At 44.5% G+C, this 25,513-nt stretch overlaps 3 protein-coding genes across 3 annotated transcripts in view; 2 read left to right on the top strand and 1 right to left on the bottom strand.

Annotated features, from left to right (window-relative positions):
* Positions 1-2,866: 2,866 nt before the first annotated feature.
* Positions 2,867-4,009, bottom strand: npy7r (neuropeptide Y receptor Y7; the record flags this gene model as incomplete). The annotated part of the gene is made up of 1 exon (XM_080526315.1): positions 2,867-4,009. One exon carries the CDS (start codon positions 4,007-4,009, stop codon positions 2,867-2,869), a length of 1,143 nt encoding a protein of 380 aa, XP_080382441.1.
* An 8,044-nt stretch (positions 4,010-12,053) lies between these two features.
* On the top strand, positions 12,054-17,826 carry trim105 (tripartite motif containing 105). Its single transcript, XM_080525621.1, has 7 exons — positions 12,054-12,118; positions 12,963-13,293; positions 14,498-14,593; positions 15,020-15,253; positions 15,540-15,553; positions 15,700-15,815; positions 16,391-17,826. The coding sequence occupies exons 2-7, from the start codon at positions 13,018-13,020 to the stop codon at positions 16,948-16,950; spliced, it is 1,296 nt and encodes a 431-aa protein (XP_080381747.1). The 5' UTR covers positions 12,054-12,118; positions 12,963-13,017; the 3' UTR covers positions 16,951-17,826.
* A 4,794-nt stretch (positions 17,827-22,620) lies between these two features.
* flt4 (fms related receptor tyrosine kinase 4) overlaps positions 22,621-25,513 on the top strand; it is a gene marked incomplete at both ends in the record, with an annotated part of 65,841 nt that continues 62,948 nt past the window's right edge. The window contains 1 exon segment of the mRNA XM_080526314.1: positions 22,621-22,678. Within this exon segment, the coding sequence (XP_080382440.1) occupies positions 22,621-22,678 (58 nt within the window).

Below are 25,513 nucleotides of genomic sequence, written 5' to 3'. Positions count from 1 at the left end.
AGGGCAGCGCAGCGCAAAGAGGAGCAGAGCAGAGAGGAGGGGAGCGCAGAGCAAAGAGGAGGGGAGCGCAGAGAGGAGGGGAGCAGAGCAAAGAGAAGCGCAGCGCAAAGAGGAGGGCAGAGCAGAGAGGAGAGGAGAGCAGAGCAAAGAGGAGCGCAGAGCAAAGAGGAGGGGAGCGCAGAGCAAAGAGGAGAGCAGAGCAAAGAGGAGGGGAGCGCAGAGCAAAGAGGAGGGGAGCAGAGCAAAGAGGAGGGGAGCAAAGAGGAGAGGAGCGCAGAGCAAAGAGGAGCGCAGAGCAAAGAGGAGGGGAGCGCAGAGCAAAGAGGAGAGCAGAGCAAAGAGGAGAGGAGCGCAGAGCAAAGAGGAGGAGAGCAAAGAGGAGGGGAGCGCAGAGAGGAGAGGAGCGCAGCGCAAAGAGGAGGGGAGCAGAGCAAAGAGGAGCGCAGAGCAAAGAGGAGGGGAGCAGAGCAAAGAGGAGAGCAGAGCAGAGAGGAGAGGAGCGCAGCGCAAAGAGGAGGGCAGAGCAAAGAGGAGGGGAGCGCAGAGCAAAGAGGAGGGGAGCGCAGAGCAGAGAGGAGGGGAGCAGAGCAAAGAGGAGGGGAGCAGAGCAAAGAGGAGGGGAGCAGAGCAAAGAGGAGGGGAGCGCAGCGCAAAGAGGAGAGCAGAGCAAAGAGGAGGGGAGCGCAGAGCAAAGAGGAGGGGAGCGCAGAGCAGAGAGGAGGGGAGCGCAGAGCAAAGAGTTGGGGAGCGCAGAGCAAAGAGGAGGGGAGCGCAGAGCAAAGAGGAGGGGAGCGCAGAGCAAAGAGGAGGGGAGCGCAAAGAGGAGGGGAGCGCAGAGCAGAGAGGAGGGGAGCGCAAAGAGGAGGGGAGCGTAGAGCAGAGAGGAGGGGAGCGCAAAGAGGAGGGGAGCGCAGAGCAAAGAGGAGGGGAGCGCAAAGAGGAGGGGAGCGCAGAGCAAAGAGGAGGGGAGCGCAGAGCAAAGAGGAGGGGAGCAAAAGCCATAAATGCTCCAGCTGGTATCAGTTCACGAAGCGGGAGAGGAGAGGAGAGAGTACCTCTTGCATGAACAAACTCCCTGAAGAAATCAAACAGGCCCAAACAGACCATAACGATATTTAAATCTAAGCTAAAAACCTTCATGTTTTGCAGCAGTTATGATTAAACACAAACACTTCTATCAATGTATTTTATCCATTAACTATTGTCTTATTAAACGTTTTATCTATTTACTTCTTATATTTGCTTTTATTCATTGTCATTATTATTATTATTATTATTATTATTATTATTATTATTATTTTCTTACTATAAAGCACTTTGAATTGCCCTAGTTGTATGAAATATGCTATACAAATAACCTTGCCTGGCCTTGCCTTGCATGTCCTCATGTTGACCGCAAGGTGGCAGCAAAAGACCATGCAAAAACAAACACGAGCCCAGGTAACAGAATCACATCACAGAGATGGGCGGGGCATCTATCATATTTGCTGACATTCAAGCCAACATTTCTGTCAGCATTACTTTGGGGATATTCCTATGAGGGAATATCAATTTTTAATTTTCTCTGACATTTGAAAATGTTCCTCCCCAAAAGTAATTTCGTTTTTTTTCACAAGGCATCGTTTATTTTGTTGAAGGAGAATATGGCCCTAAAATCAGATAGATTCCTATGTCTTCTTACAATGATATGGATAGGATATCACCTGCAACACCATTTGAGGAGGTTGGAAGATCCAGTTCCAGAGGTCAGTATGTTCTCCTCTTTGTGACTCTAATAAAAATACAAACTGACTCATCCTCCCTTCCACAATAATTAACTTCATCACTCTTTTTACTCTCGGGTTCACAGAGAGTAGAATTACTCTCAACAACAACATCTTATTGTTGGACATGTACTGTTTATGGGTATGACGGTGGAAGTTATATAAAATATCTATTATATTATATAATAGCTCAATCTCTGGAGTGATTGGTTGTCACATTCTGAATACATGCTCTATAACTGTACACAATAGCTGCAATTCTCTTATTGACGTGTCTCACATTGAGAATGGGTTGGCATCCTTGTTATTGTCCCTATTACATAGAAGGAAACATTTTCTTTTCTTATTTCCTATGACTGCATTTGTCAAAAGACCACCAACAGTGGATACAACGTTTAAATAACACAGGGCTGTGTCTTATAACTTATTAAACATTTTGTAATGCCTTTTACATGTTTGCGAAGCCTGAGTTCTGAAACAATACTCCCAAGGCCTCTTTGTTTTACTCTTGATACATAATAAGTGGCTCACAACAGATGTTTATGTATGAGTTATACCCACTGAACATTGACTCTAGGTCATGCAGCCATTTTATTTTGACACTACAATTTCCATTTCTCCTTTTGTTTAACTCTCTAGTGTGAGTGTGAAAAGGCAATGTTGTACTCCTCAACACTGCTCCCTTTAGTACCGTAGATCAGTACTGTCACCAATTCAACAATTCAGAGAAAAAGATGATGTTTTGATTCATGTTAATTAACCAGCATTAGATCTGCCATTCTAGCGGATATAGTTTGTTTTAATGAGGTTACAACCAAAGTTTGACTGTTTGACACATCATTGCGTTCATTGGACAGTAGTATTTCTGCACAGGTACCATTGACAGTTATATGAAGAGCTTTACATAAAAGGTTTCACATGCAATGCTTTCACTTTGAGCCTTTGCGGGTTTGATTCAAGATAACAGGTAGTCAAGGCAACGTAAATCATGTCGAAAGGTTGCGGTTTCATCACAAGCCAGAGGTCCGTAAAAGGTCCATATCAATTCACACATTCGTCATTGATAAATATGAGTTGCTTTTCAAATGTGAGAGGGGGGCCTTTTAAACAGCAGTGGGAGGGTGTCCACCGTTGCGCCCGTTTAAAGTCAACCCCCGCATAGACCGGGTCCTGAAGGACCCCTCCGGGTGAATGGTGTCCGATTTATCCTCACACCGGAAAAACATTAGGAACCCGTTCCTGTAGTTCTTGTTCATATACCCGTAGAGGAGGGGGTTGGCGAAGGTGGAGCACATGGCGACGATGTGGAACAGCGTGTAGATCAGCTTGTACTCTTTAAACCTGAGCACCAGGTCAAGGTCGCTGGCCAGCTGGAACACGTGGAAGGGCAGCCAGCAGGTGGCGAACACCACCACCATCAGGGCCAGCATCTTGGTGGTCTTCTTGCGCCGGTTGACGCTGTCGCTGCGGGTGGAGGGGCTGACGTGGTTCTTCAGCTTCACCCAGATGCAGATGTAGGCGTAGCTGATGATGGCCAGGGGGAAGACGTACTGCAGGAGCAGCATGGACAGGCTGTAGATGACCCCGTCCCTGCCCGTGCCGTTGGGCCACTTCTCGGAGCACACCACGATGCGCAGGTCGATGGAGGGGATCTCCTCGTGACGGTACTCCCGGAAGATGGCCAGCGGGCCGGCCAGCACGGCCGCCAGGACCCAGGTGAGGGTCATGATGAGGAAGCTGGACCTCCAGGTGAGCCGCTGGCCCAGGTGGTAGATGATGCAGCGGTAGCGCTCCAGGGCGATGACGGTGAGCGTCAGGATGGACACGTGGACGCTCAGGGCCTGGGAGAAGGGCACCATGTGGCACAGCACCGCCCCGAACATCCACTCGTCCAGCAGGGTGTAGACCAAGGTGAACGGCAGGCACAGGGTGTCCACCAGCAGGTCGGCCAGAGCCAGGTTGGCGATGAAGAAGTTGGTGACGGTGCGCATGTTCCTGTAGCGGAGGATCATGTAGATGACCAGGGCGTTGCCCACCAGGCCCAGGAGGATGATGAGGGAGTAGGCCGTGATGAGGGTGATCTGCACCCCCAGGTGCTTGGTGAAGTCAGTGTGGAAGCCGGGCCTGTAGATGTCGGCACCACTGTCGTTACCCAGACCTGCATCGCCTTGGTGCCAGTAGGGGGCCCCGTCTGTTTCGACAAGCGTCACGTCACCTGTGCTGTTGGATGGGTCTGAGGGGAACATTTCAGCAAGGGGAACTATGGGTTCAAGTCAGTCCAAATGCCTGTGGTGGGAAAAACAAAACAAAAGATGGTGGTGAGGTTATCTTACAGTACCATGTGACAGACCTCAGACCCAATAGCCCCAAACCACAATTTCTCTGTCTAGGTTGCTATTCACAGACGTTTAGATGACGGACAGCGGGCACCCCCATCTCAGCATGGTTATATACTCTAGATGAGGGTGAAGTTAGGACTGGAGTGTACTGGAGACAGTGTTTACTTTCAGTGTTTTGAACAAGCTCAATTTGAACACCAAATTAACCGTTAGGTTAATTAATCCATTAAAAATGGACACGACACATTAATCGGTTTAATCATTATTTAATGAAAATGGAAATACATTTGGAGTATAAGTTTGGAGGTTACGGTTGGATGGCGTATTTGGATGGCTCAGCTCTGCATAGCTCCCAGTTTAACACAAAATAACAAAACACCATATGAAAGGGAGGCCAGGATGTATCAAACCCCCTGTAGGAAGGTTACGCACAAAGCAAACTCCATCGCGTGGGTGGAGGCTGGGGCGGAGGGTCAAGGCTGGGGAGGTGGGCTGAATGACCAACAAGGAGTACTGTTATAGCTGGTGGCGTCAGGGTTGGACCATGGTGGAGTGTTGCATAAGGCCGTGTTCACACTTGACTTCTTTTTTTAGAAAAAAGCGCGGCCTTCAGCGCCTTTTTACATACAACCCTATGGGAAAAAAAGGAAAAAGGCGGACGCTTTCAAGTGTGTACAAGTCAAGTGTGAACACGGCCTAACACGGCTCTTTGAAGCCGTGTCCGTGAACATGTGATGGATGTTTCGCATACGTGTAAATCAGCTGTCCATCACCTCAGGGACCCTGCCTGAACTAAGCCAAGCCTCATGCATTTAAAGAAATATCGCCAAATCTAAGAAAACTTGGTGTGAATAAAACACACACTGAGTAAAGTTTTGTTTTTTTTAAAGTTTAAATAAAATGTTACCACTATCATATCAATGTTTCTGCCCAATTGTGAAAACAATCTAACAAAATTTGATTGGAGAACTGGATTCCCTGCAATGCTGTAAAAGCCAAACACATGGTTTTAGTAAATTACTGCAAATTGATAATCAGTTGCCTTAATCCCCAAGTGCTGGTTCACGCCCTGGTTCACATACTGTAAATACTACAATAATTTAATATAATAACATATTATAATAACTATAAATACATGTTCTCTAGCATTATGACTGCCAACGGCCCCTGATCATAACATAGATTATTAGTTTCTTATGACGACTGATGAATTGATGACTCACTTACTCAGACCAAGGTATTTGGCTAAATGCCAAACATAATGTAAATGTAAACTACCCATATCACATCAATGTTTACCCAAGTGTTCGTTCCCGCCCTTAACAACCACCCATATCACATCAACGTTTCAGCCCGATCATCAAAACAATCTAACCAGATTGGATTGGACAACTCTATTCCCTGAACTGCTGTAAAAGTTAAACAGATGGTTTTTAGTAAACGACTGCGAATCAATTGATAATCAGCAGTCTTAATCCCCAAGTGCTGGTTCACGCCCTTTAACAACTACATTGATTAGAGAACTTAGTTTGATTAGAGAACACGAGGCTTAGTTTCCACTCCCTAGAGACTTGTTTCATCTCTCCCAAGGAACAGATCAACCTGTTCCATAGGGGCTAAAACAACATGGTGGATGGAGGCTATATGTCCTGGATGAGTCAGCCCTTTGAGAGCCAGAGTTCAGGACATCTCTCACCCAGTCAGAGAGACTGCGTCCCACTGGGGAGGGTATTAAAATGTCATCTGTATGTCTGACAGTATGTCCCGGGCCCTGCTGCGACTCTACTGTATGTCTGTGAAAGATGTGCCCTGCCGTGCTCTTTCACTGCGCTCTACTCTACTACCCTGTCTGTCAGTCGTCACTCCCATCACTCCAACTATACCTAACCCCTCCTGTGAACCGGCAAAAGTCACGGTTCGCAAAAATCCCCCATGTGTAAAGAAAGATGACTGTATATGTGTGTTGTGGTAAATGTACACGTATGTTCTCTCTCCTGTTACTTAAGTGGCTACGGCGACCACTCGTATCTTTAAAGGCATAATCAATTGTTATTTAAATTCATCTCGTCATATACACACATTCACTAAGTTTCCAAGTACGGAGAAGGAAAGTCAAGTTGGTGTCAGTTTGAGTATTGATTGAACTGGGGCATCCGTGCAGACAAAGCACATCCCTCTAAATCTCCCAATGTTTCCTTCTGGGACCTGGCTGAGACAGAGAGGACACTACTTACTGAAAGGTCACCTCCTCAGTGACAGACACTCTTGAGTTGTTTTGGGGATCCTCTGCTTCGGCCTGTCATTGAAAGCATGGGAACTGAGAGAATGTGTTTTATAGCGGCTGTAAATCTCTTTGAGTTGTTAGAGCCTTTTATCATCATTTTCTGGCAACCATTTTCGAACAATGTTCCAATTTAGTGAAAATAACATATGTTTAGGAAAAACATGATAGACGACTAGATGATAGATGACTAGAGAGAGAGAGAGAGAGAGAGAGAGAGAGAGAGAGAGAGAGAGAGAGAGAGAGAAGAGAGAGAGAGAGAGATTGCATACATGATTTCAAACATCTTCGAACGAGGTTCCAATTTAGTGAAAATAAGATATTGGAACATCAAGATAACAATAGAGACAGAGAGAGGGGGGGGGAGAGAGAGAGAGAAAGGGGGTGGAGAGAGAGGGGGAGAGAGAGAGAGAGGGGGGGGAGAGAGAGAGAGAGAGAGAGGGGGGGGGGAGAGAGAGGGGGGGGACAGAGGGGGGGGGAGAGAGAGGTGGGGAGAGAGAGAGAGAGAGAGAGATTGAATACTTGAATGCACAGTGTTTCAATCAAACAGCGACCATACCATGTCTATCATCTCTGAAGTCACTGTAGTGTCCCAGGGGGACAGCAACAACAACAGGGATGCAGGCTGATATATGGAATGAGCTAGAAGGATCCCAATGGGCCATGTCAGTAAGACGAGACGAATCGTGGACTGAACCGTGTCTACGTTTAGGATTCTGAGATTGTGACCATAACAACTGCTTACTGCTGCCAATAAAACAATAGGCCTGTATACCTACTAGAATTTCAGATCACCAAACACAGCAGTACCAGTGGAATAGACAGTTGGAGGTAGAATCACAATTATCTTATTTTTGACAATGCTTGTAGCCTTAATAGGCTGCGTAGGGCAACCTGTCATTCACACCTGCTGGTCTAGCCAAGTTTATTGTGTCTTGTCAACATTTCTTTCCTCCCTGCATATACAATCATTTGTTTTGATGCATGCACTATTGATGTGCAATTCACACCATCATTTAAAATTAAAATTAAAATCTACCATAAGAAAATCACAGCGCATTTCTAAATACATATACAAATAAAGGTTATTATTATTATTATTATTGCCTCATGTAGCAACAGTGCGTTATTTCTCCCTATACACATCAGTTTAATGCTTCATAATAATCAGGTGTCACAGAGAGATAGAAATGCTACAAATGGCTCAAATAAAAACATTTTCTCAACACAGACGTTTTTGCTCTGAGACATACACTTGCCTTCTAAAATAGCCTATACAGATGACAAAAGTGTGTTAGATATAACTTTTCATAATTACGCATGACACTTTCAAATCAATATTTATCTCATTTTCATAAATGACAGTCGGAGCATCGGCTATAGTTGCAGTGTATATTATTGAGCAACAAATGGCACACATCTATATATTATCCTTACATTTAACACTCACCTTCTATCCACAGTATATCCTCTTTGGCAAGTGGCTCTCCAAACGAGATGTTGCGCGGAACTGAAGTGAAAATCCCGAGGCTCCTCCCAAGCACCCAGCGCATATATTGGGGCTGCGTTCGTAGATTTTTCCTAAGAGCGCCGGAGCGCACACTGGGTTCAGCGTCATAGAGCGGTCAAGTAACTTGATTGGACAAGAGGCATTCCTTGAGTGCTGATCAGATTTCCAGAGCGTGTTTACGAACGCAGCCACAGTGAGGCTGTGCGCTGCACGCAGGGTGTCTCCTATCAGTGACAGTCTATCACGGAGACCTCGGAGCGCAGGAGACCTCGGGGGAATATCACAAGCCTTGTGATATGTTTCCAATCTGAAACCAATACATTATTTTTCAATTTGCATTTCATAATGCATTACAAATTAATGGTTCACTTCTTTCTTTCACTGTCATATTTTCTCTTAGATCGGCCTGTTTCATATTCAGCACTGATCAATAGGCAATGTAACAGTATCTCTCAGATTCTCTCTCATGTGATAATGACGAAAAACATCAAAGTTTTGCTTCAGGGTCTGTGCGTGATTCAATTCATTATATCGCATCTCTGCCTGGAAATCTATGGGAGAAAGTCCTGCACAGGGTTTCAACAAATACCGCGCTGGAATCTAGTTATTGACTTACAGTTAACCTGACCTTTGCTTGTAGTAGCCTACACTTGCTGCTTGTAGTACACTTGGGTGTAGTATACTTGCATAAAACAAGGGCGAATTAACGTCCTTCGTGCGTGTGTGTCCTTGTGTGTGTGTGTGTGTGTGTGTGTGTGTCCTTGTGTGTGTGTGTGTGTGTGTGTCCTTGTGTGTGTGTGTGTGTGTGTGTGTGTGTGTGTGTGTGTTTAAAACACCGTCTCTAACATTGCTTGCTGTAGATTACATTTCCTGATATATCACAGATCCAAATGATTTCAATAGACCTGATAATGATCAATACCACTTTTTCATAGCCAATAGCGATTCTGAGTAGGAGTCGGTCGATTCCGAGTACCGATCCAATAAAAGGCTATTTTAAAAAAACAGCTGTGTGTGGATTATCTGTGCTTGGCATCATTCTTCTAAGTCCATACCGCAAATGCTTTTTATTGCTGTGGAGCTCAGCTGTCAGTTGACGCACATTTTTACCAGTTTGCATCGTGTCATCAGATCTGATTCCCAATCTCCCATTTTAGGCCAATATCCGCAATATCCGTTTACAAATGTAAACTCTTTATATTTTCAAGATTCAATACTTTATTGCCTGTAGGATTTGTTTCAGTGTATAGCTAAAAACAAGCACAATTCCACACAGTAACATCCATCCATATACACATAGTATAAAATATAGATGTCATAGAAGAGAAATAGTACTGGGTCAGTCCATAAATGGTGCTTTTCCACTACAGGGCCAGGCCAGCCCAGGTCGACCCGGGTCAGCCCTGTTCGTGAGATTCTCAATAGAGAGGTTCATCATGTGTTCAGCCTCTGGTGCTGTTGAAGAACAGCACTGTTTAGCAATGCAGCCATGTCATCATTTGGTCTGGTAAGACCTTTTAAACTTGCTTGCACTCTGTTTTCGTCTCAGATATAAACTTTGAGGTTTAGCTATGTGCAAAAGTCTGTTTCTCCTCCAAAAAATAAAGTCCCCAGCCACAGCGAATGGTTATGGGAATCAATGCATGAATGTACTGAGTGAGTGCATTTGTTATATAATGATGTAATGATTGCAGGTCTGATTGAACCAGCAGCAGAGATTGCTTCTATCGATCGGCTCTAAAGGCACAAGCTCCTCACCTCAATTTACACTTTCAATTATGAGAACAAAAGCCTACGAGGCCCCTCTGCAGTCAGAGGGGATGTGTTCTAACGCCACGCAACCTTTTAGTGATTTATGCATAAAACGGCTGCTTTAGAGTGCCACTTTATTTATCTTTGCCTTATTTTGCCTCATTTGTCTTTTTATAACTGCGGCCACTTTATTTCTCTTTTTGCTGCAATGTGGAGGAACTCTGAAGGCTAGGAATCTTTCTACAGGTACTAGAGTCTACAGGTACTACAGGTGTCAGGGGGGGGGGTACTACAGGTACTACAGGTGTCAGGGGGGGGGGGGTACTACAGGTGTCAGGGGGGGGGGTACTACAGGTACTACAGGTGTCAGGGGGGGGGGTACTACAGGCACTACAGGTGTCAGGGGGGGGGGTACTACAGGTACTACAGGTGTCAGGGGGGGGGGTACTACAGGTACTACAGGTGTCAGGGGGGGGGGGTACTACAGGTGTCAGGGGGGGGGGGGTACTACAGGTGTCAGGGGGGGGGGGGGGTTATTTTTTCCATGTACCCAATAGGCTAGGTGCACGATCTCCCTACTTCCTGAAAGGCACCTGGCATGAACATATCCTGTCTCACTCTATTGGTTTAATTGATCAATCAGCTGTGCGGTAAACTGTTGGAACACACAGTGCACAGCTGATTAATCAATTAAACCAATAGAGTGAGACAGGATATGTTCATACCAGTTGCCTTTCAGGAAGTAGGGAGATCATGCACCTAGCCTATTAATTCAAGCTCAAGCACTGGACTCCAACATACATGTAACATACACGTAGGTCTTCCAGACAGTCTCAGGATGAGATGTCGTCGGCCAGTGGAGCCGTCTTCCCTCTCCACGCTCCACAAGCCCTCCTCAGCCCCGGTAATACTGCTGGTGTCACTGATCTAAACTGACAATCAGACATTGGCGCCTACCATGCATCAACTGAGGTTGCATACTCTCTGTCTCTGTATCTCTCTCTCTCTCTCTCTCTCTCTCTGTCTCTCTCTCTCTCTCTCTCTCTCTCTCTGTCTCTCTCTTTCTCTCTGTCTCTTTCTTTCTCTCCCTCTCTCTCTCTGTCTCTCTCTTTCACTATCTCTCTCTGTCTCTCTCTCTCTCTCTCTCTCTCTCTCTCTCTCTCTCTCTCTCTCTTTCTCTCTCTGCTTGGACTGTTCTGCTATTTCTCACAGAGCAGGTTGAGAGACAGGAGGAGCCAGGGTGCAGGGAAGCAGAGGTGACAGCAGGACTTTAGTCTTTGCAATTAAAACATATTGATTTAAAAGAAGAGGCACAGCACAGTCACCAGTAAAGATTTTTTTATTATACAGGTAAATCCTAAGTGAAAGCTATTCCAGTTATTTCTGCTGACACTCAAGGTATTTATGCTTTCAACCAAGCTATGGCTGACTAGTTTAAAAGACTTGGGTGCAGTTTTGTAATTGTTAGGTAAGAATAAGTGCTATGGTGGTGGCCACCAAATGTGTGGTTCTGCTCATGTTGAAGAAAAATAGATTATTTTTGGCCTACATGTCTGTCAAACCTCCCTGATAACAGGGCCATTAAACAGAGTAGTTCAAGAGAAGACTAATGACTTTAATTAGCCTACTGAAAAAGCCGCAAGTGGATCATCATCACGCGTGTGAAGTGTTTTTACGTTTCGAGAAAAGCCGCCCACAAATGAAATGGGTTTTTTGTTCGCTTTGTTTTTTCATAATTATTATTATTATTATTATTATTATTATTATTATTATTATTATTATTATTATTATTATTATTATTATTATTACGTTATAACGCTCGACTGTTTACTTTGTAGCCTAATCTGATATAATCTCTCTCTCTCTCTCTCTCTCTCTCTCTCTCTCTCTCTCTCTCTCTCTCTCTCTCTCTCTCTCTCTCTCTCTCTCTCTCTCTCTCTCTCTATATATATATATATATATATATAATATATTATATTATATTATTATGATATTTAGAATAATTATTATATTAATATATTATAATACATATATTATATTATATATATATATATTATATTATATAGATTATATATAGATTATATTATATAGATTATATATATATATATATTATTCTTATATTATTATATTATATTATATATATTATATTATATTATATTATTATAATATATATATATATATGGACCAACCAAAGCTGACTTTTCGCGCAGCGCAGTACACCGTGTTCCCTGTTATGTTCCCAACTCCGCAGGCAAAGTGGGCTGCGCTCGTAAATTTGCTATGGAAAATCTGATCAGCACTCACGGAACGCCTCTTGTCCAATCAAATCCCTCGGTCCCTTTATGACGTCGAACACAGTGTGCGCTCCGGCGCTCTCAGAGCAAATTTACGAACGCAACCCTGTGACTAACTAACTGACAGCATCTGGGCTGAACTCTGAAGTCTCTCCGCCGAGATTCGAGCTACAGTGACAGTAAGTCACCAACTCCTTCTTCTTTTCTTCGTCTTTAGCGGCTTTAGCTTTTATCAATCACTAAAAAAAAGTTATTTTAAATGAAAGGTTTAGGTCTGTTTCTGTAGTCTTAGTCTTGGAGCTAGCTAGCAGCTAGCAGGGCTATGTATGTGCAGACAGCCAGCTAGCTAAGCAGACAGGTGGGACTCAATGTGAAAGTGAAATGACAGAATACAGAAGATCCTTATAGAATCATAATATAAGATACAATCGCATTTAGCAAGTCACTTGAGAGCTTGTTAGCTGAAAGAAAGGGTCTTCTTTTAGCTTGTTTACTAGTAGCCCTCTTCTTGCATGTTATGTGTTATGTAATGATATTATGAGAGTAATTTGATTTGGTGAATGGCTGGCTGGCTGGTTGTGTGGTGAATCATGCTAAGCCAGCTAGATATCTACACTAGAAAGACTACAGAAAGATTCACAACTGGGCTTGAATGGAAGCTAAGAAGGTCCCCTTTAAAATGATAGCAAACATTATATAATCATAAATCATTGAAAAATGTCCTCTAAAATGCAATTTTCTTTAGGGGGGTGATCAACTTTATGAGCTGATATAACTGTGATAAAGCTACCACTTAGGAATGGTTATTATCATACCAAAATATCATCTACAGACATGTATCTGGTTAAGTTCTGCTACCCTGAGTGGTAGAAAGCAAAAGGTTAAATGTCGAGCTCTGGCCCACATGGACCAGCCTACACACGGATCAGCCTTGTGATCAGCAGTCTAAAAGGTCAAACAGCACCTACAGCAAAACACAGACTGGAAAACCCTCATCCTCCACTCTTTCTTTTCCTCTGTCAGGAGCTCTTGGAAACGTAAACAACACCCCCCCCCCCCACCCACCCACCCACCCACCATGGCCACAGCTCCCTCCAGCAAGAGCAGCCTCAGAGAAGACCTGACGTGTGCCATATGCTACGACCTGTTCACGGAGCCTGTGATGCTGGCCTGCATGCACCACTTCTGTAAGTCTTGCATCTCAAGGTACTGGAGGAACGTGCATGGGCCCGTCTCCTGCCCCCAGTGTCGCAAGGAGTTCAGCACCAAGCAGTTCCAGACCAACTACCTGGTCACAGCCATGGTGGAGAAGGTCAGGACCAGCACTTCTGACACTTATGTGAAGAATCTAGAGGTGAGTTATTAAATCTGTTCACCTGTGCGCCGCCTATAGGCTAGCTACGTGATTTGCGTTAGATTGACAAGTCTCCTTTGTTGCTGGTCCCTTGTTGCTTAAGGATAGGGTGTGGGGGGGAGGATAGGGTGTGAGTTTGTTGGAAACCTGCCACCGTGAAATTCAGTTTGAAGTTCCAACAACTTCCTCCTCCATAATAATAATAATAATAATAATAATAATAATAATAATAATAATAATAATCATAGTGATATGAAACCAGGGGGGTATTCCATCAATGTCCCTAAAGGAAAATCTAGGCTTATTTTGATAAGTCTCGTGAAACTAGCCTAAATCCTGCAGGTTTGATCAAAATAAGCCTGGATTGTCCTTTAGCGACGTTGATGGAATACCCCCCCAGTGTCGGACATTAGCTGTTGTGTTTCTGCATGTGCACACAATTCGAAGAGGCAACCACAAGAGACAGAAAGGCAAAAACCTGTAAGTCCTCTACCCTAGAAAACCCCAGGCCATAACAACATGTTGATATTACACGCCGAGTATGGGTTAGGACACTCCATTTTAGAAACTTTCAAAGGACCAAAAACAAGTGTTTTAATATTTATTTGAAGAAAGATCTCTGGATCTCTGATCCCCGATCGCAACCGATTAAACATCGTCATTACAGCCATTAGGAGGCTTTTAGAAAGCTTGAACGATACATATTGCACCTTGTTAAGATTGTTAGATCCAGATATTCTATGAAACATCCGTTGTACAGTTCATGATGTGTAGCCGTAGTTCGTTTTAGACAACCTGAAGAGGTTTTCAAAGTGTTACCTGCTTACATCCAAGCAAATGGGTATTTAACTGAATTGCGGGGAGCTTCCGAGCTTCTGACCTTTGCGTTATAAAAGTGAACAGAAATGTCTTCTCCATGTTGTACCCTTTCACTGTCTATGGACTAGCAGTTGGCTAGGCGGCGCATTGCACTATGACAATAAATCAGTCACCTAAATTGCTCGAACCAAAGGTCACCTTCTGCTCCCGTTATATATTGTTTTATATCAGCTATTGTATGCCCTGCGAGGTCCCACGAGGACATGAAAACAAGACCTGAGAACAGTTTTGTCAATAACTTTGTCAAAAATAAAGAGAAAATTATACTCTGAAGGCCCATATCAAGTTGACTACTTACAATTAGCTTTTCAATGTTACTTGTCAGAAACAACTGAAAGATTCCCTGGAGACACACCGTCTGAGGAGGGAGGACTTCATCAACCTCATCCGCAGGGACAAAGAGAAGATCGACACCATAAAGGTAAACTGGTATTAGCCCAAGAGACGGCTGCCCTTTAGAGATAAGAAGGAATATCTGGCCCTAATGGTTGTTTGCATATGGGGCGGGAGGGGGGGGATTTGTGTGTGTGTGAGTGTGCGAGTGTGTGTGTGTGTGTGTCTGTCTGTCTGTTTGTGTGTGTCTCTGTGTGTGTGTGTGTGTGTGTGTTTGTGTTTGAGAGAGTGTATAAAAAGTATATTAAGAGTTAATAGGAACACACACACACAGACACACACACGGATACATCTCTGTAGCAATACTGTTGTCAACACGGCTGGTATCCCCCTCTCTCTCTCTCTCTCTCTCTCTCTCTCTCTCTCTCTCTCTCTCTCTCTCTCTCTCTCTCTCTCTCTCTCTCTCTCTCTCTCTCTCTCTCTCTCTCTCCCCCCCCTCCCCCCTCCGGTCCAGAGAGTCGGGGTGGAGCTGCAGGCCCGGGTGCAGGGGGAGTTCCAGGCTCTGCAGCACCTCCTGCAGGAGGAGGAGGCGTGTGTGCTGGAGCAGCTGAGGAGGGAGCAGGAGGAGGCCCTGGAGCAGCTGCAGCGCCACCTAGAGGGCTTCCGAGGAGCAGTCAGAGAGCTGGAGCAGGGCATGGCAGCCCTCCAAGAGGCCGTGGCCGCGACAGAACACAACGTACTGGTGGAGGTGAGGAAGCCGGGTTCTGTGGGAGGTTTAAAGGGATAGTTTACCACAAAACTAATGTTTTTTATATGTTGTCATATCTTAGAAAATGTTTAAAATGGAGTTGAGATCAGTATCCCACACGTTAAGATCAATCGGCAGGCCTCAGACCAGATTAACGTGAAATGTCAGTGTCAGTGTCAGTCTTGTTTATTTTGGGGTTCATTTTCCCATTTATGGTATTTTTTGTGAGGTTGATTCAGTAATGCTTCTTCCAGATAACACTGTATTGCCTTTTCTTTCCCTCCAGCTGCCTCAGTTTCGGTGAGTGTACATATTAGAGTTCTGATTGATTGATACCCAGAGGAATTCTGGCCCCTTTCTTTTATGATTTATAACTTTATCCCCAAAAGATGTAATTTGTAGAATAAATGACCCGAAAGTAAATGTGTGTTGGCTTTTTCCACCAGACCGCCCATGAAGGTGGACAGGGAGCCAGAGCTTGACATTAATGCATTCAGCAGCAAATACATGGCCCCATTACAGTACATTACATGGAGGAGGATGTTTACAGCACTTAAACCAGGTAATTTCTCTTCTGATGTGTTCTATTATGAGCGACAGGAAGGTGCAAGCTTGATGAGAGCAATTTACCCATTTCATTTTAGCTTTGAAATTATTTGTCTGGAAAAACACTGTTTTGTTGTTTGGGTTTTAGTCTGAGCACCAAGCACTGACTCACTGTAGCGGCGATGAACTCTGTCTGTCTGATAACTTTCTTGCACACCACCATGTTAACACATCGTGAGCTTAGAATTATAAGGTTCTCTTATAAGGTTATCTTCGTTTAGGGTAGTTCAGAGATATTGAGTGTCAAAGTTTTTACATTCCATTATGTTTTGTGAGATGGAACCGTTGTATTTGATTAATTACTAACAAGAAAATGTCAACATTTTAAAAATAACACCACACAGGCATTAATAAACACCTAATGGATCAGTATTGTAAAAAACAAAATGTTGACCAAAAATTTAGATAGAACCTTATAATTCTAACGTCACGACATGTTAATGATTGTTTTGGACATATACATTGAACAACTGGTGCTTAGTAACTGTTCTAACTCTTTCAACACCAACAAAACCACTCAATTCTCCCCAGGCCCGGCTCCTTTAACCTTCGACGTGGACACGGCCCACCCGAGCGTCCACATCTCCAGGGACAGGACCTTAGCGGTGGAGTGCGACGGCGTGGCGCCTTACCAACGCAACCCCAAGCGCTTCCTCCAGTGCGTCAACGTGCTGAGCGCCCAGGGCTTCCAGGCGGGCCGCCACTACTGGGAGGTGGGCGTGGGCAGCAAGGCCAAGTGGGACGTGGGCGTGGCGTCCGAGGGGGTGGACCGGCAGGGCCGGGTCAAGCTGAGCCCGGAGAGCGGCTACTGGACCCTGCGGCTGCGCGACGGGGAGGAGTACTCCGCCGGTACCCAGCCCTGGACCCGGCTGCAGCTCAACACCGCCCCCCAGAGGATAGGGGTGTTCCTGGACTGTGAGGAGAGGAGGGTGTCCTTCTACAACGCGGACGACATGAGCCTGCTGTACTCCTTCACCAACGGGCCGAGGGGGCGGGCCTTCCCTTTCTTCAGCCCGTGCATCAGCGCCAACAGCCAGAGACCCCAGCCTATCCAGCTGCTGCATTTCCCCCCAGTCGCTCTCACTGGCTAGGCCTTTGTTTTAATAAACACCTAGTCCTCAAAAAAACAAAGATAGTTTGGTTCCTAATCGTTCGGTTCCTAATCTAGCCGTTTACGTCATCGATTGACCCAAGAATCCACTCTACACCAAGTTAAAATTAGCTTTCATTGCTGGAACACTTTATAGCACTTAGAATATTAATATGCATCTGCTTCCATCTACATTTCTACTAGACCAAACCATGCATCGTGCATTTGTACTATTATGTCTTAAATCAGCATAAAATATCTTTGCCCTTGCATGGACATTTAAAAATGAGAGGTTGTGCAATAAATGCGGTCTTGTTTGGTACTAGTGTTCCTCCTTTTACATTGTCATTTGACACGTTGTAAAAAATATGTCTTCGTGTGTAGGGGTCACTCTTAACATATCTGTTGTGACCTAGTTACACTGCACCATTGAATTGCACCTTTTTTCGTTTATGTCATGACTACATTGTGTCTTTTCTTTGTTTGAAGAATACTCTCTGTTTTATTTTGACATAGTGTTTGTTTGTTTGTTTGTTAATTCATTGCGGCATACTTTATTTCAATATGATTAGAAATTAATTCACTACACACGAGATTTGTGGCTACTATGCAATCATTTTCTCCTGTCTCTAAATCTTAAAGTATATTTATGCTGTACATTGACAACTTTCATCACTATTGCACTATATCTTTAGGGACGATGAAGTGTAGAATTTAATCAGAATTTATGTAAACCTATGCAATAAGTATTGTTTAGATCAAAGTCACTCACTGTAAATACCAAGATTCTTTTCACTTTTATGAGATTCATTGTTAAGGAAAACTTAGGACTGTTTTATGATTTTACTCTGGAAAAAAACCCAAATGTTTATTGTAACTTGCCAATGATAATAAACAATAAACTAAATCAAGTTCACGTGGCTTGCACTAACATTGTCTTAACATTTTTAACAAGAGGGCAACGGTGCTCTCTAATTACCTGAGGCAGTTTCTGGGTCAGGGGATGTCCATAAACCTCGTCAAAACAAACACACAGCAACACAGAAACAACATAAAGCAACGTTTATGAGACAACGACTTCAACCTTAAGTGTATGTAAACTTCCGACTTCGACTGTACCCTTTCACCAGGCGGACGGCGAGCGGGGCCTGGCAGAGCAGCTGGCGTGGATGTGTTGGACGCGGTTGGATGAGGCATCCCTGACACTCCAAACAACGAGGATGGGACCTCGGTTATCTTCCACAAACACACAATGGCGCCAACGTCCTGTTTCCTCCTCTGGGGTGAGAGGTCAAGCAAACAGAATGACAGTGGGGATGCCTCCAAGCTGTTTAACTGGCCTCAGGGGCAGGTCGAGCAGGATGCCCCCGGTCTCCCCCTGCTGCTGACTGGGCCAGTGACACACTCTAGGACACAACACTGGAGCAGGAACCAGAGGGGGTCGTTTACCAAAATCTTCACATCAAAACGGATAGGGGGGGGACGGGGGGGGACGACGTTATGGGTCAATTTCAACAGACAGGCCTTAAACCACCCCCAATCCTAGGCGGGGGGGGGGGGGGGGGGGAAGCATCTTCAATGGAGGATTTCACATCGAAAGTGTGATTTCGTCCAGGACTATAGGTTTGTCTGTGAAACCCGGGCCATTATTATGTACAGCAGGATATGTGAACAATACTGCTTTATAATGTCACTCTGTCTTTGACGGTTTATTCCTCCAGCACATTCCACCTCTCAGTAAGCTGCTGGGATTTCTCTAGGTACCCCTGAGACGGGGTTGAAGAAGAACATTTAATCTAAAAATTGAACAAGCCATCGACACCTACCTCCTTTTAGACTACGCCCACGATGTTGTTCTGTAACTATGTTACATAATGATCCCATAATGAGCATGCGCTCGCTACTACATCACTCTCTTTGGAAGAGAATGTTCCCTGCCTGTCTCACTGAGGGCTAAACCAAATGCCAGACATTAATATATACAGTACATAATATATAATATATACATGCCATTTAGTTGGCATGTTTATCCAAATCGAATTACACGGCAGTGAATGCATAAATCTTTCAGTATATATGGTCCCGGTGGCAACATTGTGACAAGAGGTCCATATTCAGCAGCTATTTGCGTTCATGAATAAATTAAAAGATACATTAAAATCTCTGGAGTCTAAAGCCTTGAATTGGAACACCACCGAGCAGCAGAGGAGAGAGAGGCTCCAGCAGAGTTGTGAGTTGTGTCTCTGTGCAGGAATTGCGGTGAGCGAGGGGGGCATGCTCCTGCATCCATATCCTTCCTATGATAGTGGTTGTGGATCCGTAATGTGTTTCCTGAGCCCAGAGGATGGGCCGGATGGAGTGGTGGCACTTCAAGGACAGGTCCTTGAGCCTTCTCCCTCAGGATCCTGCCAGAGAGGAAGCCACAACCTTTCATGTGACAGAGGGTGAATGAAAAATCAGGACAGCTAAATCATTACTGTTACTACTACCACACTATGAATAAAAAAAACGGTTAGCATGGTTGTGTTATTAATTATTATTATTGTTATTATTATTAATTATTATTATTGTTAATGTTATTGTTATGATGATGATGATGATTATTATTATCACTTTACCATTTATTGTTGTTGTCCTTTTAATCGTTCCGGTATACCTTCATGACATTACATAACATGGGGCGGCGGTGGCGCAGGAGGTAGAGCCGGCGTCTAACGGTCGCAAGGTCGGCAGATCGGCGATTCGAACCACATGTTGAGGTGTCCTTGGGCAAGACTCTGAACCCCAAATTGCTCCCAATGAGCGGGCCGGCCGGCGCCTTGCAATAGTAACTTGCCACCACTGAATGTGTGTGTGAACGGGTGAACGAGAGGCCATTGTAAAGTGCTTTGGAATAAGGCGCTATATAAGTGCAGTCCATTTATTATATTCCATTGACATCGTGTTACTCTCGTCACGGTCACAATGGGCTTGGTGGTACGTATGTGTGTAAGGCTTCGAGGCGCCTGGCTGGGGTCGACTCCAACAGCAAGCCAGGGGGAATGTGTTTGTGAGCCACTGGTGGAGGCCTGGAGACCAGAGAAACATTTTAATTACAACCATTCAAGCACAACATTGTTTTTGAGGGTCACAGAGGTGGTACGCCTTGAGGGTGCGAGAGGGGAAACGTGTGCCTATAACAACACGCCGATGTTCATTTAACTCTGCTATCCCTCAGAGTCACGGTGAGCAAAGACATTTATTTTTTTCTCACTTAGGCCTACATTTTCGTCCAAAGGTGTGGTGGCCCTCAGAGTGTAAACACAATAAACAGGCGACTGTGGACGGACACATTGTGGAACAGGTTTGTTTCATTAAGAGCGGTCGACAAAAATATGTTCACAAATGAGACCGACTTTTAACACTGTGAGTATTATTTTTTTTTAAATCTTTGCACTTGATCCCATTTCAGGACCCTTCGTTCTACCACCCAGTATCCTTACATTTTCAAAATCACTTAGCAGATGTACATTCTAAACAGGGGGTCAATTTGACCCCCAAGGCGGCTCTACTAGTCGGTAAAATAGGTACAGCTGTTGTAGTGTTAACGAAGCCATGCTTTTGAAAGGTATCAAGAAAGGAGAGCTGGATCATTTCTCCTCTCGTTTTGACGACAATGAGAGTTATCTGCTGATTGCCTTTGTCATTGGCAACTATTATAGTCATTATAATAACCAGAAGTTGTATTGACGAATCCGTTTACATTGTTATTGCAGGCTTCCTGTATGTGTGAGCACATTACTGCTTTCTCTGCCAAGAGGTCTGGAGAGTGGATTGGAAGGTGCAGCAGCGGCGTGCAGCAGCGTTGGTTCGACCTGTCAGTCGCTACATTATGGGTGTGCTGGTCATCATGCTCTCCATGGTCCAGGGGGATCTGAACATACCCTGCCCCGCAAGAAACAGCTCGTCTGGTGCCTGGCGCTGTAGCCAAGTCAAACACGAGTGGAGCAGGACGCTGTGTGAGAAAATACACAGAAGACACACACACACACACACACACACACACACACACACTCACACACTCACACACTCAGACACACACACACACACACACACACACACACACACACACTCACACACACACACACACACACACACACACACACACACTCACTCACTCACACACACAGACACACACACACACACACACACTCCCACACACACACTGCTCTGGAATTGCAATGTATTACAAGACTTGGTTGGAATGGTCTCCCCAAGCTGCACTTTGCACGTGTGTGTGTGTGTGTGTGTGTGTGTGTGTGTGTGTGTGTGCATGTGTGTGCGTGCGTGTGTTCAGACAGGCAGGCATACGTGAGTGTGTGAATGTGTGAGTGTGTGAGTGTGTGCACTTGTGTCTTTGGGATGTGTGTGTCTGTGTCTTCATGTCTGTATTTGTGTTTGTGTCTGTGTGTGTCCATCCATGCATGTGTGTGTGTGTGTGTGTGTGTGCGTGTGTACATACATATGTTTGTGTGTGTTTTACTGCATCGGTTTCAATTTCCAACAGGGTTGCTTCCCCCAACAGAAATTAGGGCTGATAGCAACTCACCAAGGACGTGTCAAACGCGCACCGAGCACGGAGCACATGGTTCCCATTCACGCTGTCTGAAGCCCCGCAGAGAGGGGGACGGATGGGGGGGCTATGGGGGTGCACATGAGGTTAGGAATAAACTCTGTCAGTTTTGTTTTATTGGAAATGTTATTGATGATAGATTCCACATCTGATCTACCCGGAGGATCATTTCAGACCCTTGCTGTGCTTATTATGCATTCAACAGCCGTGTTGAAATGTGACTTGTGTTGAGTCGATGTGACACCCCAGTTTCTCTGTTGAAAGCCTGTGAGCATTTGTAAATCACATGTTCTCATCGATGGAACGAATGACTGATTATGTTTATGCAAAGTTTATCGTGAGCTATCTATCCATCTCCATCTGTTCTTGTGGTTTGACAAGTTTTGGGGAGCTGATCAGAGAGTAGTCCATAGAAGAGGCGGTGATGTTAATAAACCATGAAAACAGTTCTGTTTTTTTTAAAATCTCTACAAGTGCCGATTCTTTTGATGATCCAAATTATGACTGGCGGGCAAATGAGAGGATAACTCTCCTGCATTAACTATAGGCCCGTTTCAGTGTCAAAGGTTAAAGTTGAAATTGGGACAATCGTTGTGTGAGGAGTTGTATTTCAAGAGAGGGACGTTCTCCAGGCAGACCTCAGCATCAGACTGTTGAATGGAATAGTGGAGGAATTAGATTTTTTACACCAGGAAGGAAATTGGTCATAGTTTGTTATGCGACTCCTCCAATGCGAATGGAAGCTGGTTTTATGAAGGAGAGCAGCAGTGGGTGTGTGTCTGTCTCCCCCAGTCACGAGCCAGGGAAAGGGAAATCATTGTAAATTCATTCAGTTCTTTATGCACCCCGGCCTTAACCCAGGAAAAGCGCGTTACTTTCCTCCTGATACATGCGCGGTTCTGATGAGAGACGCGCCGTTGCCCAGAGGCGCACCTGAGGTTTCCATTCACGGACTTTACTACTTTCCCCTTCCTGCGTCTGCATTAATCAATACCTACAGCAAAGCGAGTTTGTGAATGAAATATCGGCTTAAAACCTTCGAGGACTGGAGATCTGGAAATGAAGAGAGATTTTACGTTTTTCTGTCGGATTTGGATTGGGATTGCATATGCTTCAGGTGAGAGCGTGGAGGCGCGCATTGCTTCATTATCGGAAAGTTTTGGAGTGCACTAAAGTGCACTTTTTTTGGTGGTGTGGACTTTCCGATATCATCTTTACACTGTTTAACAGTTCGTGAGCTTAGAATGATAAGGTTCTATCTCCGTTTAGGGTAGTTCAGAGATATTGAGCGTCAAAGTTGTTACATTCCATTATGTTTTGTGAGATGGAACCTTTGTATTTTATGAATTACTAAGTCAAAAATGTCAACATTTTAAAAATAACACCACACAGGCATTAATAAACACCTAATGGATCAGATTATGTAAAAAACTCAATATTGACAAAAATGGAGATAGAACCTTATAATTCTAACGTCACGAGTTTGCTTCTGATGTGTGTGTAATAATGAAGTTATCTAATGCAACTATCGGAGCGTTACCCCCAATATCCTGCTATCGTCATAAATTCTGCTGATCATAGACAGATAGTTTTTGTGGGTGCTATCTATAACTAATTGCTAATTGCCCCCCGATGATTGCCTTACTAACGAGAATCTCAAATTAATGATTTTCACTCTTTGATGGTAATGTTTTTAGGATTATACGAACTTCTGTTGCATGCATTAGGCTATGCCTATGAGGCAGGCTTATGAGACAAGTTTGTTGTTATATTAGTGAAGCGCTGAGGAACTATACGAAGGTCAATTGGAAACGAGAAATGTTGCCATATTGTTCTTTTTAATGATGTAAACATAATGAATAATGTAACTGCTGAGTTCTTTCTGCTCTCTTGCAAAAGTATATGTCCTTCAGCTGAAGCAGGGTTTTCTTAGTAATTCTTTTCTAAAACAATTATCTCGGAAAGCATGATTGCTCACTTATGAATGGGTAAAACAGTTGGCTCCAGGCCACAATGTCATGGTCTGAAGTGAAGGAATTAATTTGACACATGATGCGACTCCATGTCCTTTGCAGCGCACCGTTAGGCACTAGGGGGAGTCTTGCCGTAGTTATTATAGGAGACAATAAACACGAATCATATGCTGTAATTGATAAAGCAAAGCCGGAGAGAAGAGGAGATACTATGTGTTGAAATTTATTTAATGTGTTAAATGATAAGTAATGATGGCTCGGGGCATTGCAGATTAGGGAGGTAGGCTGGCTCCCAGAAACCCATCATGGGAGTGCAGTGAGAGTGACATCATCTCTGGACATGCATGTTTTTGACTTCAGCTTGACTTGATGAAAAGCCAGAGAAGCTTAGAAGTTTAGAATCAAGACATAAATACAATCTTCTGTCAAAGACAATTTAGCTAGACACAATAATCAGTCTAATAGCTAATATTGAATAAACCCTGGTTTTTACAAAACAAGTAGGCTACAGGTTTGACATAAATGACCTGGAATATGACCAATTTGATCCAGATTTTGCCCCATAACTGGACATGCGGGTTTGAGGGAGGGAGTTATTCATCATTTATTGCTGTGGAACAGCTGCTCATAAATACTTTGTGGCTGCTCACCTCTCCAATGTGGCTATATGGCTCCTCACCTCACCTCACCACACACCATTGCTTTCTCTCCATTCATATTCATATTCATAAACTGTCCTAAACAGTGTGTGGCATCATATTGACTGTGTGCAGTGTGTTTTACACATAGGGCAGACTGTCCTATTAGTACCTTGTTGACTTTGCTTGAGTACACTAGCCCCCCCCACCCCCCGCAGTGTCCCCAATTAGGGTGTTTCACCTTCCTCAGGGAACGAATGCCTGCATGATATTGTAGGTAAAATATGGACCTGTCAGCTCTTGTGGTCCTGTTCATTTTCCAAAGAAGACACACAAATTGCTCAGCAGGCAGCATTTATATTTACTGAGTTTCAGCTTTCACCTCTACCCTTATATTTCTATCATCCTGCTAACATATTATTTGTCTCATGGTTTGTACTGTACTGGTGCCCAGCAACATTTCTGACATATTTAAAAGGACCCCTTTGATTGGAGAACACTCAAATCCACAGCAGATTGAGTCCAGCTCCCCTTGTACCCAGAGAGGGAGTCCTGTTCCTATTGCTCTTAGCTGGTTGTTTTCTGTACGCATACTTCTGCTTGATCAGATCATCCCAGAAATCGGACCCTCAGCTGTGGGTATTATTCTAGCCATCCGCCATAGAGGTCGGGTTGTTTTAGCCAACAATAGCCCCCTATTCTCAGTGCTGATCTCAAGAAATCAGTCTGATCGCCTCCTTGGAGAGAGCTCTCCCGGTGCCTCGCCGGCTGTCCCCGAGTATCTGTTTCTATCAGCTGGGGAGCGCTCGGAGGAGAGCGGAATGCTGCTATTACGCGTGGGACGCACTCTGCAATAAAGTCCAAATAAATAGTGAATCCCGCGCTTCACTCATCGCAGGTGTGGAATAGCAAGGCCCCGGAGGGCCCCGACGCCGAGAGCGGTTGGGCGGCTGGTTACTTTCTCACCAACAACCCTTACGAGACCCGAAACGGAGAGATGGCCTCTCTCAACACAAGAAATCTATAGCTGTAAAAAAAAGGGAAAAAAAGAATATGTGTCTACGTTAGATAGCTGTACTAATGAGAACCACATGGCGACGTGTCTCCATTTCCTTGACCCAGAGTCTTTCCTTTACGTTGTCTTTGCATCACCGTCCTCACTAAATGGTCCGCTTTACCTGACCCAACCATAACAGACAATTAAGGCGCTCTATGTAATTGAGCGGTTATTGTCTCTGATTATGAAACGCTACGTAATAGCCTGGCTGGAAATATCTGTGGGTTTGACTGACTGTCTGTTGGCTGTTAAAGGGAATGTTACAAATGGAAAGTGATTAGCAC

The sequence above is a fragment of the Nansenia antarctica genome (genome assembly GCF_963989245.1).
Source record: "Nansenia antarctica genome assembly, chromosome: 3".
In the NCBI taxonomy this organism is placed as follows: domain Eukaryota; kingdom Metazoa; phylum Chordata; class Actinopteri; order Argentiniformes; family Microstomatidae; genus Nansenia; species Nansenia antarctica.
Note: the sequence above shows the minus strand (reverse complement) of the source record. Positions and strands in the feature narration are given on the sequence as shown.